Source organism: Salvelinus namaycush, chromosome 14 (assembly GCF_016432855.1).
Source record: "Salvelinus namaycush isolate Seneca chromosome 14, SaNama_1.0, whole genome shotgun sequence".
Classification (NCBI taxonomy): Eukaryota; Metazoa; Chordata; class Actinopteri; order Salmoniformes; family Salmonidae; genus Salvelinus; species Salvelinus namaycush.
Window position 1 is genome coordinate 40,351,678 of NC_052320.1, and position 18,888 is coordinate 40,370,565.

General features: G+C 45.3%; 1 protein-coding gene across 2 annotated transcripts in view; it reads right to left on the bottom strand.

The window, feature by feature from the left end:
• The window catches only part of LOC120059515 (transmembrane and coiled-coil domains protein 1-like), a 68,717-nt gene that overhangs the window by 45,603 nt on the left and 4,226 nt on the right, over positions 1 to 18,888 (bottom strand). The window contains exons 2-3 of one of the 2 annotated variants that reach the window (XM_039008635.1): positions 10,375 to 10,418; positions 9,227 to 9,531 (exon numbers count right to left, since the gene is read on the bottom strand). In XM_039008635.1, the coding sequence (XP_038864563.1) occupies positions 9,227 to 9,505 (279 nt within the window). In that variant the 5' untranslated portion in view covers positions 9,506 to 9,531; positions 10,375 to 10,418. Of the gene's footprint in view, positions 1 to 9,226; positions 9,532 to 10,370; positions 10,419 to 18,888 lie in introns of both variants that reach the window. The other variant, XM_039008634.1, reaches the window with a different exon arrangement.

An 18,888-nucleotide genomic window follows, 5' to 3' on the forward strand; every position in this document is an offset into this window, starting at 1 on the left:
GTTTGAAATACCTCTATGGACCATAAAGGAAATCACACTACAAACTATCACCCTCAGGCACTTAAGGAAATCATGAATGTCATGGATATATTGGAATTAGTGGATATATGGAGGCTTAAATACCCTGACCTAGTGAGTTATACATGGCGAAGGCTTAATCAAGCCTCCGCCACGTGGGCGAGGATATTGGAAATTTAATCAAAGCCTACTGGATGATAACTTGTTTTTAACTAGGCCAGAAGAATATATAAATGACTTTTTCCGACATAACATAGGTACAGCAGATCCCCTTATTGTATGGGACACTTTTAAATGTGCCTTTAGAGGCCATGCAATTCAGTACTCATCTATAAAACAAAAGCAATTTAGGTCAAAAGAGACCATATTAACCAAGGAAATTGAAGGACTAACAGTACAGTTAGATAGAAATAAAAACTGTACAATTGTGTCACGCCCTGGCCTTAGTATTCTTTGTTTTCTTTATGTTTTTTAGTTAGGTCAGGGTGTGACATGGGGAATGTATGTGTTTTTGTAGTGTCTAGGGGTGTTGTATGTGTATGGGGCAGTGTCTAGTGTAGTTGTCTAGTTATGTCTATGGCTGCCTAGATTGGTTCTCAATTAGATGCAGCTGTGGTTCATTGTCTCTGATTGAGAGCCATATTTAAGGCAGTCATAGGCATTGGGGTTTTGTGGGTAATTGTCTATGTTGAACGTTTGTTGCTTGTCATTGCACTTACGTCATTTAGCTTCACGTTTGTTGTTTTGTTTAGTTTGTATTCAGTGTTCGTTTCGTGTTCTTCCTTTTCTCTAAATAAAAGAGAATGTATTTTGCACACGCTGCGCCTTGGTCCTCTCTCTCACCCATAGACGATCGTGACAGAATTACCCACCTGAATTGGACCAAGCGGCGTGTGAAACAGCAACAGGACCCACCTACACAGGATTTCTGGACATGGGAGGACGAATTGGATGGTAAGGGACCTTGGGCTCAACCAGGAGAATATCGCCGCCCCAAAGCTGAGCTGGAGGCAGCGAAAGCAGAGAGGCGGCGATATGAGGAGGCAGCACGGAAGCAAGGCTGGAAGCCCGCGAGTACAACCCAAAATTTTCTTGGGGGGTGGGGGCTAAAAGGGAGTGTGGCGAAGTCAGGTAGGAGACCTGCGCATACTCCCTGTACTTACCGTGGAGAGCGAGAGTACGGGCAGACACCGTGTTACGCAGTAGAGCGCATGGTGTCTCCTGTACGCGTGCATAGCCCGGGCTATCGGCCGGGCTAGATTGAGCGTTGAGCCGGATGTCATGAAGCCGGCCCAACGCATCTGGCCACCAGTGCGTCTCCTCGGGCCGGCTTACATGGCACCAGCCTTACGCATGGTGTCCCCGGTTCGCCTACATAGCCCGGTGCGGGTTATTCCACCTCCCCGCACTGGTCGGGCGACGGGGAGCATACAACCAGGTAAGGTTGGGCAGGCTCAGTGCTCAAGGGAGCCAGTACGCCTGCACGGTCCGGTATTTCCGGCGCCACCTCCCCGCTCCAGCCCAGTACCACCAGTGCCTACACCACGCACCAGGCTTCCAGTGCGTCTCCAGAGCCCTGTTCCTCCTCCACGCACTCTCCCTGTGGTGCGTGTCTCCAGCCCAGTGCCTCCAGTTCCGGCACCACGCATCAAGCCTCCTGTGCGTCTCCAGAGCCCTGTACGCACTGTTCCTTCTCCCCGTACTCGCCCTGATGTGCGTGCCCTCAGCCCGGTACCACCAGTGCCGGTACCACGCATCAGGCCTATAGTACGCCTTGAGAGTCCAGTGTGCCCTGTTGCTGTTCCCCGCACTAGCCTGAAGGTGCGTGTCTTTAGCCCGGTACCTCCAGTTCCGGCACCACGCACCAGGCCTACTGTGCGCCTCAGCAGGTCAGAGTCGGCCGTCTGCCCAACGCCGCCTGCACTGCTCGTCTGCCCAGCGCCGTCTGAGCTGCCTGCCTGCCCAGCACCATCTGAGCCATCCGTCTGCCCAGCGCCATCTGAGCCATCCGTCTGCCCAGCGCCATCTGAGCCATCCGTCTGCCCAGCGCCATCTGAGCCATCCGTCTGCCCAGCGCCATCTGAGCTATCCGTCTGCCCAGCGCCTTCAGAGCCATCCGTCTGCCACGAGCCTTCAGAGCCATCCGTCTGCCACGAGCCTTCAGAGCCGCCTGTCTGTCCCGAGCCATTAGAGCCGTCCGCCAGTCAGGAGCCGCCAGAGCCGCCAGCCAGTCAGGAGCTGCCAGAGCCGCCAGCCAGTCAGGAGCTGCCAGAGCCGCCAGCCAGTCAGGAGCTGCCAGAGCCGCCAGCCAGTCAGGAGCTGCCAGAGCCGCCAGCCAGTCAGGAGCTGCCAGAGCCGCCAGCCAGTCAGGAGCTGCATGAGCTGCCTTCCAGTCATGAGCTGCCTTCCAGTCATGAGCTGCCCTCCAGTCATGAGCTGCCCTCCAGTCATGAGCTGCCCTCCAGTCATGAGCTGCCACTCAGTCCGGAGCTGCCACTCAGTCCGGAGCTGCCACTCAGTCCGGAGCTGCCACTCAGTCCGGAGCTGCCACTCAGTCCGGAGCTGCCATTCAGTCCGGAGCTGCCATTCGTCCTGAGTTGCCCCTCTGTCCTGAGCTACCTCTCTGTCCTGAGCTACCTCTCTGTCCTGAGCTACCTCTATGTCCTGAGCTACCTCTCTGTCCTGAGCTACCTCTCTGTCCTGAGCTACCTCTCTGTCCTGAGCTACCTCCTAAATCATGTGGGGGCCTTGGGGAGGATTCTTAGGCCAAGGTCGTGGGCAAGGGTCGCCACTCAAAGGACGCTAAGGAGGGGGACAAAGACAGTGGTGGAGTGGTGTCCTCGTCCACCGCCGGAGCCGCCACCGCGGACAGATGCCCACCCAGACCCTCCCCTTGAGTTTTAGGGGTGCGTTCGGAGTCCGCACCTCAGGGGGGGGGTACTGTAACGTCCTGACCAGAGTTCTTATGTGTTTTGCTTGTTTAGTGTTGGTCAGGACGTGAGCTGGGTGGGAATTTCTATGTTGTGTGTCTAGTTCGTCTGTTTCTGTGTTCAGCCTAATATGGTTCTCAATCAGAGACAGCTGTCAATCGTTGTCCCTGATTGAGAATCATATATAGGTGGCTTGTTTTGTGTTGGGGATGGTGGGTGGTTGTTTCCTGTCTCTGTGTTTGTGTTCTGCACCAGATAGGACTGTGACGGTATGTTCTTTTGTTATTTTGTATAGTGTTTTTGTTTTGTCTAATTAAATATTCATTATGTCAAATTACCACGCTGCACATTGGTCCTCTGATCCTTCTCGCCTCTCCTCGTCTGAGGAGGAGGACGAAGTAGACTGCCGTTACAAACTCTTTAGTCATATCACAGTTTACCTATTTGCTTATGGTTTTGCCTACACCTAGTGACTTGCTTTTGAAATTATATGAACAACAAATATTCAATTTTATTTGGAATGGCAAACCAGACAAAATTAAAAGGGCCTATTTATATAACGAATATGAATTACTGGAGGGGGGGAATTATTAAATATTAAAGCATTTAAACTCTCACTAAAGGCATCAGTCAAACAAAAGTTACACTTAAATAATAAATGGTTCTCTAGTAAATTATTAAAAATGTCTCACCCCTAAGCCTTTTTCCCTTATTCAGATTACAACTGCTCACTTTCGGTTATTTGAAAACGAAATAATCTCCAAAATATCATTCGTTTTTAAATAAGCCTTAGAAAGTTGGTTGCAATTTCAGTTTAATCCACCTGCAAAGACAGAACAAATAATATAACAAATATTGTGGTTAAACTCAAATATAGTAATTGATTAATAAAGCTTTTTTTTTTATTTTTTTTTTAATGTAGAATCTTTGTAAATGATATCATAAATAGGACTGGTGGAGTTATGTCACACATGCAGCTAACATAGACATATGTAAATGTCTGCTCTACCCAAAATTACAACCAACTAATTGCAGCATTACCACAGAAATGGAAGAGGCAAGTGCCACCATGTCTGTGTCAATTGGGGAGTAGTGAACTACATGTAATTCAACAAGTAATCTAATTACATTTTGCAGTAATTTAGTGGTAGTTTAACTACATTCAAATCTTGGTAGTGTTTTCAGTAGTTAATAACTTTTTTGCAATGTAAAAACTGGAACTACACTCAATTTATTTTGCAAAAAAAAGTATATGGGTGAAGTAGACAATCATTTCCTTTCATTTTCAGCATCAGACCTGCCTAATTCTCAATTAAAACACTTTTTGTGGGGTCTCCCGAGTGGCGCAGTGGTCTAAGGCAGTGTCACTGTCACGACAGACCTGGGTTCAATCACAGCTGGCCATGACTGGGAGACCATTGAGGCGGTGGGTTTGGCCCACTGGGAGACCATTGGCTCAGTGGGTTTGGCCAGCTGGGATGTCCTTGTCCAATCGTGCTCTCCTTGTGGCGGGCTGGTCGCCAGTTGTACATTGTGTCCTGACACATTGGTGCGTCCGGGTTAAGCGAGCAGTGCGGCTTGTCAGGGTTGTGTTATGAAGGATGCATGGCTCTCAACCTTTGCCTCTCCTGAGTCTGTATGGAAGTTGTAGTGATGGGACAAGACTGTAACTAACAATTGGGGAGAAAAAGGGCTACAAAAAAATAATAGCAACTAAAACTATGACATTTTAGATATGATCTAGTGAACTACTTTTTCAAAGTAACTTTAGTTAAGTAAACTATATGTTTCTTAAGGGGGTATTTTTCGTGGAGCTTACCGACTTCCAGTGTGAAGTCGGTAAACTATTTTCAGAGTAGCTTCTCCAACACTGGTCAATTATCGGTTAATCTGACTATTCTTTCATCATTGATATGATTTACTTATTTGAGGGTTTTCAGTATAGTTGTCTAATGGTTATGGGTCATATTACTCAGGTTTTAATGTTACTCCTTAATTACTATGATAAATAATCATTTCTATTTGAATGAACATATGAGACAAGTTGAACAAACAAATCATTTTAAGTTGACTGAATTCTTGCCTAAGTTATCTCAAGTTGGAGCAAAGTTTTAATTCAGGTAACACTTTGATTGAAAGGTTGAGTAAACTAAAAAAGTATGTGGAACCAGTTGATAGTAAGTAGTTGAAACAACTATCTTTTTACAGTGCAAGAATTTGCAGGGAAGGTCGAAACGTTATTCTTTCTCTATTATAGTTTTTTTTTTACAATCACTAGGACCCATTTCTCAATACTTAGGTCACTTTTTCAAAACTCTTCACACAGTGAGCATAACAGCAGTCTATGTGGGATAAACCGTGGATCATTTTTCATTGCTTTGGCACAAAATGAATTCAATCACTACATCTTTCAAATTTCATGAACTCTTTTCTCACTCAGATGCAACCGCCACCAAAACTCTATGTACCTACAGGCCAATTTGCACATGTTAACATACTCTTTTCAAAACTGTTAAAGTTCAAAACCTAACATAACAAAAAATTAAATAAGACAGTAATACAGTACTGAAATATATTCCAAATCTAAAAGATGAAATACTATCAAAACAATTAGACCAACCACAGCTGATTCCCATTGTAGCTGTTAGTCTTTTAATTTCATTACCATCTATACAAAAGGGGACATTTTAGGAATAATGCTGTAATGTAATGTAAACATGGACCCAGCCAGAGATAGAGAAGTGGCTGACAGAGGAAGAAGAGTGACTGGGAGAGGGAGAGGGAGAGGGAGAGGGAGAGGGAGAGAGAGAGGAGTACGTATGCGTGGTGGAAGAAGACTGAGAGGAAGATCAAGAGCTGTAGTCTCAGATGAGATTAGGGCTACTATAATTGATCATGTAATAAATAATGGTCTATCAATGAGAGAGGCTGGTCTGAGAGTGCAGCCAAATCTGCAACGCTCAACAGTGGCTTCTATTCTGAGATATTTCCGGAAAAACAACAGTAAGATGTGCATTCTGCAAGGGAATCTGACTGAACTGCACATTACAGAAGGAAATTGAGCAAAGCCTCCAAACCCATTTGTGTGTAATTGTTTTGTACTGCTGCATAGGACAAAACAGTTACCTCCCACAGGCCGGAGAGGTAGGATTTTCACTGCTGTGCAGGAAACTGCAACTTTGATATGGTAATCAGAAACAATGGCATAACACTCTCAGATATTCGGGACAGTGTTGGCAGACAACATTACATTTGGAAATATTCACAATGTAAGCATGACAACTATTTCTAGAGTCCTGAAACAACATCAAGTCAGGATTAAGCAGTTGTACACTGTCCCCTTTGAGAGGAACTCTGAACGAGTCAAGCAACTCAGGAACTAATATGTCCAGGTAAGATGACTATAAAATACAGAACTGTTTTTGAACAAAACCAAACAGGGCAGAGGCACACAATGGCATGTTTTTAGGTATAATGTAAACTACCGTAATAGCCTTATGTTGCCTTGTGGATTTATTTTAGAGAGTCATGGAGTTTGAAGCCAGGCAAACACCCCACATATTCAACTTTGTGTCGAGGAAGAAATGTGATTGTGAAAAGAGCCACAGTGGATGTCCCGGGCCAGAGGGGTGCCAACATCACAATGTGTGCAGAAATATCCTCTGATGGATTGCTGTTACACAAACCGATAATTGGGCCTCATTTCATTCCTGGATGACCTCTATAGAAGGGTTGTGACAGGTGAGGAAAGGGTTGCAGTGAGGCAAAATCGGCCAACGTTTGTAATTGTATGGGACAATATGGCATTTCACCACTCCCGTGCAGTCACAGTGGTTTGCAGCCCATCCCAGGATGATGTCACTTTTCCTCCTTCCTTACTCTCTATTCCTCAACCCCATAGAGGAATTATTTTCCTCATGGAGGTGGAAGGTTTATGACCACCATCCACATGATCAAATGTCCCTCCTGGACGCAATGAATGCTGGATGCCTGGACATATCTGCAGAAGATTGCCTGGGATGGACCAGACATGCCAAAAGATTATTTCCTAGGTGTATTGCCCAAGATGACATAAGATGTGACGTGGATGAGAACCTGTGGCCAAATGCATAAGACAGGGTTGACTAGCATTGCTACTGTATCTGTATCGGTAGATGGTGTATATACAAATTATTGTATTTTGGAATCACTCAATATCATAAAATGACATAAAACATATTGAAGCATATTGCATCATGTCTGATTCATTAATGGAACATATACTGCAGTGAATTCTAAACAACAGAGAGGTGTCATTCTTGTTTTGTAAAGAAAACATTGTGTACTGCTACCTGTTGTTAGTGTTGTTTAGGTCATTGTTTATTGAGTGACAAAGTGTGCTTGTTGGGTGACAACCGTTGCTAGTGTTGTGGAAGAATGAGTTGATTTGAGACATGTGTGAAGTGTTTTGGTTGTTTTAGTGCATTTTGGATGTGAAATGAACTGCTGTGCCAAGCTGAAAGTTAGTTAAGAGAACTGTGTGAAGAGTTTTGAAAAAGTGACCTAAGTATTGAGAAATGGGTCCTAGCGATTGTAAAAAAAAAACCTGTAAAATGGCTATATATACACACACGCAGATCAGACTACAGCCATTATCTGATATGACACTGCCATCTGGTGGCAGTCAGGACAAACTTCGGGCATTTACACACCGGTATGGCTATAGCTATACTTTCAGAGAGGAGAGCAAGGCTGAAAATCTATATTCTCTCACTGGGGCCCGTCTGTTAATCTTTCAGCCAACGTGTCTATCTTGGCAACAAGAGGTAGTAATGTTGTTGAATGACAAAATAGTCTGGCACCCAAACTAAATACAGACGTTAGATAAAGTCAAGTGAACACAAATGAACACAGTTCACACCTACTGTAGTGAGAGGCTACTTTACCAGAGGGTATAAAAAGAACATAGCATGCTAGATGAGCAGGAAAATACTGCATGCACTTCCCCTTTGTCAGCTTTCCTTTGTTATCGAGCTCCGTCCTTTCAGACACAAGTGGTCTATTCTTATATACTGTCCACTAGGCTGTGTCTTTGTGTGTGTGTGTGTGTGTGTGTGTGTGTGTGTGTGTGTGTGTGTGTGTGTGTGTGTGTGTGTGTGTGTGTGTGTGTGTGTGTGTGTGTGTGTGTGTGTGAGAATGTGTTGTTTGTTTGTGTGTGTGTGTGTGTGCGTGCGTGCGCGTGCGGTTATAGCAGTGTCTGGTACAGACCTCTCAATGCAAAACCGGAGAGGTCCTCTGACCTATCTTATCACAGATGGACAAGCATCAACTCTCTGAGAGGTCATACACACATACTGTACATTCTGAACACAGAACAACACACATACACATGGATGCAGAAAAATAACATTTCCAATTTCCCCAAAAAATGATACAAATTCTCATAAAAGCTCAGTGCTCCTACAACACAAGGAGCTCTTCTTAATATATTATGTTGACAGACAGCATATCTACTTTACTGTTAAAATCAAATGTATCTCCTTGACACGGCAGAAATGCATTTAGAACATTCCGCATTAGTTCTTCCTCCAGTGGATAATTCATCTTCACATGTCTCATATCATACAACAAATAACTGAGAATCTAAGAGACAGCGTCTGTTGACTACATGGCAGTCAGCAATTACCGTGGAACATACCATTCTCAAACATCCAGAGAGGGGTGTTTGGCTATCTTGCTAGGATTATGCATATCAGACAGATGCGTTGCTCTGGACGTACTTAGGACAGTCGGGGCTCAGGAATGCCAGTTTCGGACTGATCTGAGTAGACGTGTGTGTGTGTGTGTGTGTGTGTGTGTGTGTGTGTGTGTGTGTGTGTGTGTGTGTGTGTGTGTGTGTGTGTGTGTGTGTGTGTGTGTACCTCTGACCTGAGCCTGGATTAGCACTGCCTCTGCTCAGGAGCATTTAGCATTACAGGACAGAAACATTATTATACACACATGGCATCACGTGTCATACTCTAGTAGATACCCATACACTTCCAATCATTGCGCTAACGCTAGTTAGGATTGGCTCGCGAAACTCTCAAACTTCCTTCATATTGGACACAGAGACATAACAATGGTAGCCACGAGTTCACCTGACTCTGGGGAAGTAGATAAAGGTTCTCATTGCCAATATCCCGAAGTATCCCTTAAGCCTCAATATTTAAGAGCAGGCCTGTTACATCCATTACCAGATAAAACTTGACCACAAACCAAAAAATACCCTAATATGATTGACAGCTGACATCGCTCACCTTGTCTGTCTCCTCCGTGGACTGGTATTCTGACGACAGCACCACGTCGCCTGACGTTGTGTGTCCAGGGTTGTACCCAGGGGAGGGGCTACTTCGTGTGGTGTTGTCCGTGGTGAAGGAGGAGCGCAGGCGTTCGGAATGCTTCTGTGCATCATAGGTAGGGTGGCGGTGGGGGGCCTGGGGGCTGCCTCTCAGAGGGGGGTCCCGGTCTGCTCCCCCTCCCCCTGTCCCGTTCCCCCCACGGTGCTGGCTCTGCAGGATAGTCCCACGCCTCATCATGCCCACAGGGCCGGCACCCTGACCAGCTGGGGGGGCAAGGAGACCACCAGAGGGGGGATCAGAGTCAGGACAGGCCAAGGGGGCTTGGAGGGAGGTGAGGTAGTCCTCGGGAGGGTAGCGAGAGGGGCCACCCATAGAGATCACAGAGGATGAGGAAGAGGAGGAAGAGGAGGAGGCTAGAGTAAAGCGAGAGAGGGACATGCGTCTGTGTTTCTGCTGGAACAGCTGCTTCAGACCCTGGCCCAGGACGCCCATGCTCTCTCGGGCATTCTGGGTAATTTTGGAAGGGGAGTGGTGGTCTGAGTGAGAGGAACACCTCTTGAGGCCCGAGTCCTGCGCCCCTTCTCTACCCCCCGACCCCCCTGGGTGCCTGTCACTACCTCCTCTCTGCATACGAGGGTGCAGCACTCTCATACACAGGGGAATGGGGGTAGGATAGGGGAGTAGAGTAGAGTAGGGTGTCTGTTTCTGGTTTTCACTGTATGTCTGTCTGTCTATGTCGGACAGGACGGGATGGGGTGAGACAGGAGAGGTCAAAGTTCAGCGGCGGCCAATGGGAGTCCACAACGGGGCATGCATCCAATCAGCTCAAAGATAATGCTTGCCTAGTAGTCTACCATGAAAAGAGAGGAAATGGGTTATGAGGGGGTGAAAACAAGGGACAGACAAGAGGAAGCAAACAGGAAGAAGATGCTCTAAAACAGATAGTGTTGGAAGTTGCCCCTCGACTCTGGGCCAGATGTTGGGGGCAACTTCTACTAACACCACAGGCACTGCACACGCAAACGGGGGAAGGGGAAAGGAGAAAGATACAGACACGCAGAGATGGAACAAACAAAAGAGAGAAATAAGTGAAAAGACCCACCTACCATCGGCCCAACGCTGCCTAGCCTCACTCAGTGTCCAAGATCACCTGTAGAGAGAGAGAAAGAGAGAAAGAGAGAGGGAGAGAGCAATCAATGTCTCAATCAACTAATCAAATCCACTTACGCAATCTATGAACAGTCAAACCTTACGCCCAAGCATTGCGTCTCCTGGCAGATCCTCTGGGAGCTCATTTGGCGTCTCTAAACGTCAATAAATAGTTCTGCTTACCGCTACAGTGGTGTCTGGAGAGAAGGGCTTCCTCAAAAACTACAACACACAGCAACACAGGCTCACTATACCAACTCACCTAACCTGCAGCAACCCAAAAACACCTATGCCAATCTACGCTAAGCAACATGGTTTCCTTTGAGGCTGAGGTGCGACAGTAATGGCCTTAAGATACATATTCCTAGTGTGAAGAGAAGGCAGCCTGTCAGACAGTCACAGTGAGTACTGGCAGTGAGGGGAGGAAAATAAGTCCAAGTCAGGAACATTCTGAGCTCTAGCGGTGGGTGACATGCTAACTACACTGCTCAAAAAAATAAAGGGAACACTTAAACAACACAATGTAACTCCAAGTCAATCACACTTCTGTGAAATCAAACTGTCCACTTAGGAAGCAACACTGATTGACAATAAATGTCACATGCTGTTGTGCAAATGGAATAGACAACAGGTGGAAATTATAGGCAATTAGCAAGACACCCCCAATAAAGGAGTGGTTCTGCAGGTGGTGACCACAGACCACTTCTCAGTTCCTATGCTTCCTGGCTGATGTTTTGGTCACTTTTGAATGCTGGCGGTGCTTTCACTCTAGTGGTAGCATGAGACGGAGTCTACAACCCACACAAGTGGCTCAGGTAGTGCAGCTCATCCAGGATGGCACATCAATGCGAGCTGTGGCAAGAAGGCTTGCTGTGTCTGTCAGCGTAGTGTCCAGAGCATGGAGGCACTACCAGGAGACAGGCCAGTACATCAGGAGACGTGGAGGAGGCCGTAGGAGGGCAACAACCCAGCAGCAGGACCGCTACCTCCGCCTTTGAGCAGGAGGAGCACTGCCAGAGCCCTGCAAAATGACCTCCAGCAGGCCACAAATGTGCATGTGTCTGCTCAAACGGTCAGAAACAGACTCCATGAGGGTGGTATGAGGGCCCGACGTCCACAGGTGGGGGTTGTGCTTACAGCCCAACACCGTGCAGGACGTTTGGTATTTGCCAGAGAACACCAAGATTGGCAAATTCGCCACTGGCGCCCTGTGCTCTTCACAGATGAAAGCAGGTTCACACTGAGCACGTGACAGATGTGACAGAGTCTGGAGACGCCGTGGAGAACGTTCTACTGCCTGCAACATCCTCCAGCATGACCGGTTTGGCGGTGGGTCAGTCATGGTGTGGGGTGGCATTTCTTTGGGGGGCCGCACAGCCCTCCATGTGCTCGCCAGAGGTAGCCTGACTGCCATTAGGTACCGAGATGAGATCCTCAGACCCCTTGTGAGACCATATGCGGGTGCGGTTGGCCCTGGGTTCCTCCTAATGCAAGACAATGCTAGACCTCATGTGGCTGGAGTGTGTCAGCAATTCCTGCAAGAGGAAGGCATTGATGCTATGGACTGGCCCGCCCGTTCCCCAGACCTGAATCCAATTGAGCACATCTGGGACATCATGTCTCGCTCCATCCACCAACGCCACGTTGCACCACAGACTGTCCAGGAGTTGGCGGATGCTTTAGTCCAGGTCTGGGAGGAGATGCCTCAGGAGACCATCCGCCACCTCATCAGGAGCATGCCCAGGCGTTGTAGGGAGGTCATACAGGCACGTGGAGGCCACACACACTACTGAGCCTCATTTTGACTTGTTTTAAGGACATTACATCAAAGTTGGATCAGCCTGTAGTGTGGTTTTCCACTTTAATTTTGAGTGTGACTCCAAATCCAGACCTCCATGGGTTGATAAATTTGATTTCCATTGATAATTTTTGTGTGATTTTGTTGTCAGCACATTCAACTATGTAAAGAAAAAAGTATTTAATAAGAATATTTCATTCATTCAGATCTAGAATGTGTTATTTTAGTGTTCCCTTAATTTTTTTGAGCAGTGTATATTCGCTCAGCTGCACAGTCATAAAAGACTACTGCATCACACACACACACGCATGAATGCACACACACATGCGAGGGCGAGAACACACAAACATGCAAGGGACACGCACACAAAGGAATCTACACAAATGAGGCTGTGATACGGTCGGCCCACGTCACAGCTAGTTAACACAATCGGCTGTTCAGTTTCACAATAGGCCTAGAGAGAGGAGAGAGAGCAGCACACAGCACAGTGCCCGCGCTGTCACTAGCAGCACACAGCAACACTTGACACATTCACAAAGCAGCATACTGACCACTGACCAGCCACTAGCCTTCAATATAATACAGTCTTAGAAAAAAAGGTGCTATCTAGAACCTAAAAGGGTTCTTTGGCTGTCCCTTTTGAAGAACCTCTTTTAGTTCCAGGTAGAACCCTTTTGGTTTTAGGTAGAATCCTTTTGAGTTCCATGTAGAACCCTTTCTACAGAGGGTTCTACATGGAACCCAAAAGAGTTAAACCTGGAACCAAAAAGGGTTCTACATGGAACCATAAACGGTTATACTATGGGGTCAGCCACAGAACCCTTTTGGAAACTTTTTTTCTAAAAGTGGCAATTTTTTCACATTTTCAAACAGTACATTTATATTTTCCAACCGGGATATACATTTGGGTGAGGTTTCTTTCCTCGCCTGCAGTAGCCTCGTTTCACTGCCAAAAATAAAATTAAACCATCTGGTGTAGTAACAACACAATGTCAAACACAGGTAGCCTAGTCAAATAATTAACATCCAATCACATTAACCGCTACTCTCTCACGGGAATTCCACTAACGGTCCGTATATAGCAAACGTAGCTGCTGCTCATGTTGGTATCTGTACTGATGGCACAAAAGCCATGACAGGGAGACATAGTGGAGCGGTAACTCGCGTGCAAGCCGTTGCTCCCTACGCCACTTAGGTACACTGCAGCATCCACCGAGAGGCTCTTGCTGCCAAGGGAATGCCTGACAGCTTGAAAGACGTTTTGGACATAACAGTGAAAATGGTTAACTTTGTTAAAGCAAGGCCACTGAATTCTCGTGTATTTTCTGCATTATGCAATGATATGGGCAGCGACCATGTAATGCTTTTACAACATACTTAGAAGTGCGCTGGTTGGTTATCAAGGGGCAAAGTATTGACACGTTTTTTTGAATTGAGAGACGAGATTAAAGTTTTCTTTACTGACCATAATTAACACTTGTCTGACCACTTGCATTATGACGGGTTTCTCACACGAATGGCCTATCTGGGTGATGTTTTTTCTCGCCTGAATGATCTGAATCTAGGGTTACAGGGACTCTCCGCAACTATATCCAATGTGCGGGACAAAATTGAGGCTATGATGAAGAAGTTGGAGCTCTTCTCTGTCTGCATTAACAAGGACAACACACAGGTCTTTCCATCATTGTATGATTTTTTGTGTGCAAATTAACTCAAGCTTAAGGACAATGTCAAATGTGATATAGCAAAGCACCTGAGTGAGTTGGGTGCGCAATTACGCAGGTACTTTCCAGAAACGGATGACACAAACAACTGGATTCGTTATCCCTTTCATGTCCTGCCTCCAGTCCACTTACCGATATCTGAACAAGAGAGCCTCACCGAAATTGCAACAAGCGGTTCTGTGAAAATGTCATTTATTCAGAAGCCACTGCCAGATTTCTGGATTGGGCTGCACTCAGAGTATCCTGCCTTGGCAAATCGCTCTGATAAGACACTGACGCCCTTTGCAACCACGTACCTATGTGAGAGTGGATTCTCGGCCCTCAGTAGCATGAAAACTAAATACAGGCACAGACTGTGTGTGGGAAATGATTTAAGACTGCGACTCTCCAATACAACCCAACATTTCAGAGTTATGTGCATCCTTTCAAGCACACCCTTCTCATTAACATGTGGTGAGTTATTCACAATTTCCGATGAACAAATACGGTTTTATATGTAAGTTGGTTAAATAAAGAGCGAAATTATTATTATTATTATATTATTATTTGTGCCCTGGTCCTATAAGAGCTCTTCGTCACTTCCCACAAGCCGGGTTATGACAAAAACTCACACTCATTCTTATGTTTAATAAATGTATTGTATAGTGTGTGTGTGTGGCAGGCTTACAATGATGGCAAAAAACATTTGAGAGTGCGCTAACCCTGGTGCTAGAGGGGGTACGCAGATGGAGGTTGAATGTTTGAAGGGGTACGGGACTCTAATAAATTTGGGAACCACTGGTGTTGAGAAACACATAGCCAACTGGAGACTCTCAGTGAGTGCAGGGTTTTGATAAGCCTAACTTAAGTTGTTTAGATCAGGCGAGTTTGTGCTGGGCTGTACCTACACAAACCATAGTTTGCCAGCCATTAGCCTTCAGTACTCTACCGAAATAACATGCCATTGAGGAACACTCTAATAGTCTACACACAACTCACAGAGACACATGGCCAAGTGGAGTTTCTTAGCGAGTGCATGGTTTTGTTTCAACAGTGACACACCTGATTTAAATAATTGTGGTCTAAACCGCGATTAGTGATTATTTAAGCAGGTGATGTAGGGCTGGAACAAGACTTTACACACTCTGTCTGTGGTGCTCCAGGACCTCAGTTGGCAACCTGGTAGTAGTGTTTGAGTGGAACGCAGTGATGAAAGGTTGAATATGATAGAGAGACAGAGAGAGAACAGATGGGGGACAGGACAGGTTCATGCTCACTGCCAGTCACAGTCACTCAGTCAGTAACCTGCTGCCAGCCTGGTACTCACTATTATAAACACTCTGAGTGGCACATTCAATGCATGACAAAATGCCCCTGTGATCTGAAAAGAACAGCTCTGACTGATACACCTTGAACCCTTTCTTTCCTTCACCACCCGAGTACTCAGAAAGGTATGTATTCTTCACATAACACAACACAAGCATGCGTGCATAAGTGTGCAAACACAGTGTTTCCCCCCTATATTCAAACATATATAAGATCTAGGGGAAACACTGTGTACACCCATTCACAATACAGACACACATACATTTATTTTTTTATTTCACCTTTATTTAACCAGGTAGGCTAGTTGAGAACAAGTTCTCATTTACAACTGCGACCTGGCCAAGATAACTTCTCTAGGATAGGGGGCAGCATTTTCACGTTTGGATGAAAAGCATACCCAAATTCAACTGCCAGCTACTCATCCCCAGAAGATAAGATATGCATATTGTTAGTAGATTTGGATAGAAAACACTCTGAAGTTTCTAAAACTGTTTGAATCATGTCTGTGAGTATAACAGAACTTATTTAGCAGGCAAAACCCAGAGGACAAACCATTACGATTTTTTTTGTTTTGAGGTCACTCTCTTTTCAATGGATTTTCATTGGGAATACAGATTTCTAATTGACCTTCTTGCAGTTCCTACCGCTTCCACTGGATGTCAACAGTCTTCAGAAATTAGTTGAGGGTTTTTCCTTTGTGTAATGAAGAAGTACGGCCATTTTGAATCAGAGTCACTTGAAGTGTCCTGTTAGATAGAGGCGCATGACCAGAAAGCATGCTACAGATTGTTTTAATCCTGTATTGAACATAGATCATCCCGTCTTCAATTGTATCGATTATTTACGTTAAAAAATACCTAAAGTTGTATTACAAAAGTAGTTTGAAATGGTTTGGCAAAGTTTACAGGTAACTTTTGAGATATTTTGTAGTCATGTTTCACGAGTTGGAACCGGTGTTTTTCTGGATCAAACGCGCCAAATAAATGGACATTTTGGATATATATTGACGGAATTAATCGAACAAAAGGACCATTTGTGATGTTTATGGGACATTTTGGAGTGCCAACAGCAGAAGCTCGTCAAAGGTAAGGCATGAATTATATTTTTATTTCTGCGTTTTGTGTCGCGCCTGCAGGGTTGAAATATGCTTATCTCTCTTTGTTTACAATGGTACTAACTCAGATAATAGCATCGTTTGCTTTCGCCGAAAAGCCTATTTGAATTCTGACATGTTGGCTGGATTCACAACCAGTGCAGCTTTAATTTGGTATCTTTCATGTGTGATTTAATGAAAGTTCGATTTTTATAGTAATTTTTATATTTTTATAGCATTTTCTCTGGCTTTTTGCCAAGTGAGACAGTAGCGACCCGCCTAAACTCAGATTTTTGGATATAAATATGGACTTTACCGAACAAAACATACATGTATTGTGCAACATGAAGTCCTATGAGTGTCATCTGATGAAGATCAAAGGTTAGTGATTAATTTTATCTCTATTTCTGCTTTTTGTTACTTTTTGTTACTTACTATAATCGCAAGGTGTGCTTTCGCCGTAAATCCTTTTAGAAATCAGACATGTTGGCTAGATTCACAACAAGTGCAGCTTTAATTTGGTGTCTTTCATGTGTGAATTCAATAAAGTTAGATTTTTATAGTAATATATTTGAATTTGGCGCTCTGCATTTTTACTGGCTTTTGGCCAAGTGGGCGTCCCACATATCCTAGAGAAGATAAAGCAAAGCAGTGTGACACAGACAACAACACAGAGTTACACATGGAGTAAACAATAAACAAGCCAATAACACAATAAACAAGTCAATGACATAGTAGAAAAAAGAAAGTATATATACAGTGTGTGCAAAAGGCATGAGGAGGTAGGCAATAAATAGGCCATAGGAGCGAATAATTACAATTTAGCAGATTAACACTGGAGTGATAAATGAGCAGATGATGATGTGCAAGTAGAGATACTGGTGTGCAAAAGAGCAGAAAAGTAAATAAAATAAAAACAATATGGGATGAGGTAGGTAGATTGGGTGGGCTATTTACAGATGGACTATGTACAGCTGCAGCGATCGATTAGCTGCTCAGATAGTTGATATTTAAAGTTGGTGAGGGAAATAAAAGTCTCCAACTTTTTGCAATTCGTTCCAGTCACTGGCAGCAGAGAACTGGAAGGAAAGGCGGCCAAATGAGGTGTTGGCTTTGGGGATGATCAGTGAGATATTCCTGCTGGAACGTGTGCTACGGGTGGGTGTTGTTATCGTGACCAGTGAACTGAGATAAGGCGGAGCTTTACCTAGCATAGACTTATAGATGACCTGGAGCCAGTGGGTCTGGCAACGAATATGTAGCGAGGGCCAGCCGACTAGAGCATACAGGTCGCAGTGGTGGGTGGTATAAGGTGATTTGGTAACAAAACGGATGGCACTGTGATAGACTGCATCCAGTTTGCTGAGTAGAGTATTGGACGCTATTTTGTAGATGACATCGCCGAAGTCGAGGATCGGTAGGATAGTCAGTTTTACTAGGGTAAGTTTGGCGGGGCGTGAGTGAAGGAGGCTTTGTTGCGAAATAGAACGCCGATTCTAAATTTGATTTTGGATTGGAGATGTTTAATATGAGTCTGGAAGGAGAGTTTACAGTCTAGCCAGACACCTAGGTATTTATAGTCGTCCACATATTCTAGGTCGTAACCGTCCAGGGTGGTGATGCTAGTCGGGCGGGCGGGTGCGGGCAGCGAACGGTTGAAAAGCATGCATTTGGTTTTACTAGCGATTAAGAGCAGTTGGAGGCCACGGAAGGAGTGTTGTATGGCATTGAAGCTTGTTTGGAGGTTAGTTAGCACAGTGTCCAAGGAAGGGCCAGAAGTATACAGAATGGTGTTGTCTGCGTAGAGGTGGATCAGGGAATCGCCCGCAGCAAGAGCAACATCATTGATATATACAGAGAAAAGAGTCGGCCCGAGAATTGAACCCTGTGGTACCCCATAGAGACTGCCAGAGGTCCGGATATCAAGCACATCAATCAAATAGCACCTAACAAGCATCCTAAATGATTGCAATGGTGTGTATTTTTGGGAGTTAGCTGTGGAATTGTCCTGTTTGAATCTGGTGCTGAACCTGCCTCTGGCTGCTATAGCCCTCTCTCTCTCGAAGTCCTCTCTCATCCTCAGGCTGATCTCAGCCCATCTCAGCCCAGCTGATCTCAGCCCAGCTGATTGGGTCTTTTCTTTATTGTCTACTGTTTTATATGCATGCTTAATCCTCTTTCAGGAGCCTTTAGAGGACAAAGCCCCATTTTGTGTGTGTGTGTGTGTGTGTGTATGTGTGTGTGTATGTGTGTGTGTGTGTGTGTGTGTGTGTGTGTGTGTGTGTGTGTGTGTGTGTGTGTGTGTGTGTGTGTGTGTGTGTGTGTGTGTGTGTGTGTGTGTGTATGTGTGTGTGTATGTGTGTGTGTGTGTGTGTGTGTGTGTGTGGTATGCAGTCCTAATGCATAATTTCATTAGGCAAGGCTTGGCTTTCCACCTTGGTGAGGTCACGAAGCTATAACAAAATCAAATGAAATGTACCGTCAGTTGCCAGATGGGCTGTTGAGTGACATGACAGTGCTGTTCTGTTCTATCCTGTTCTGACCCTGACCC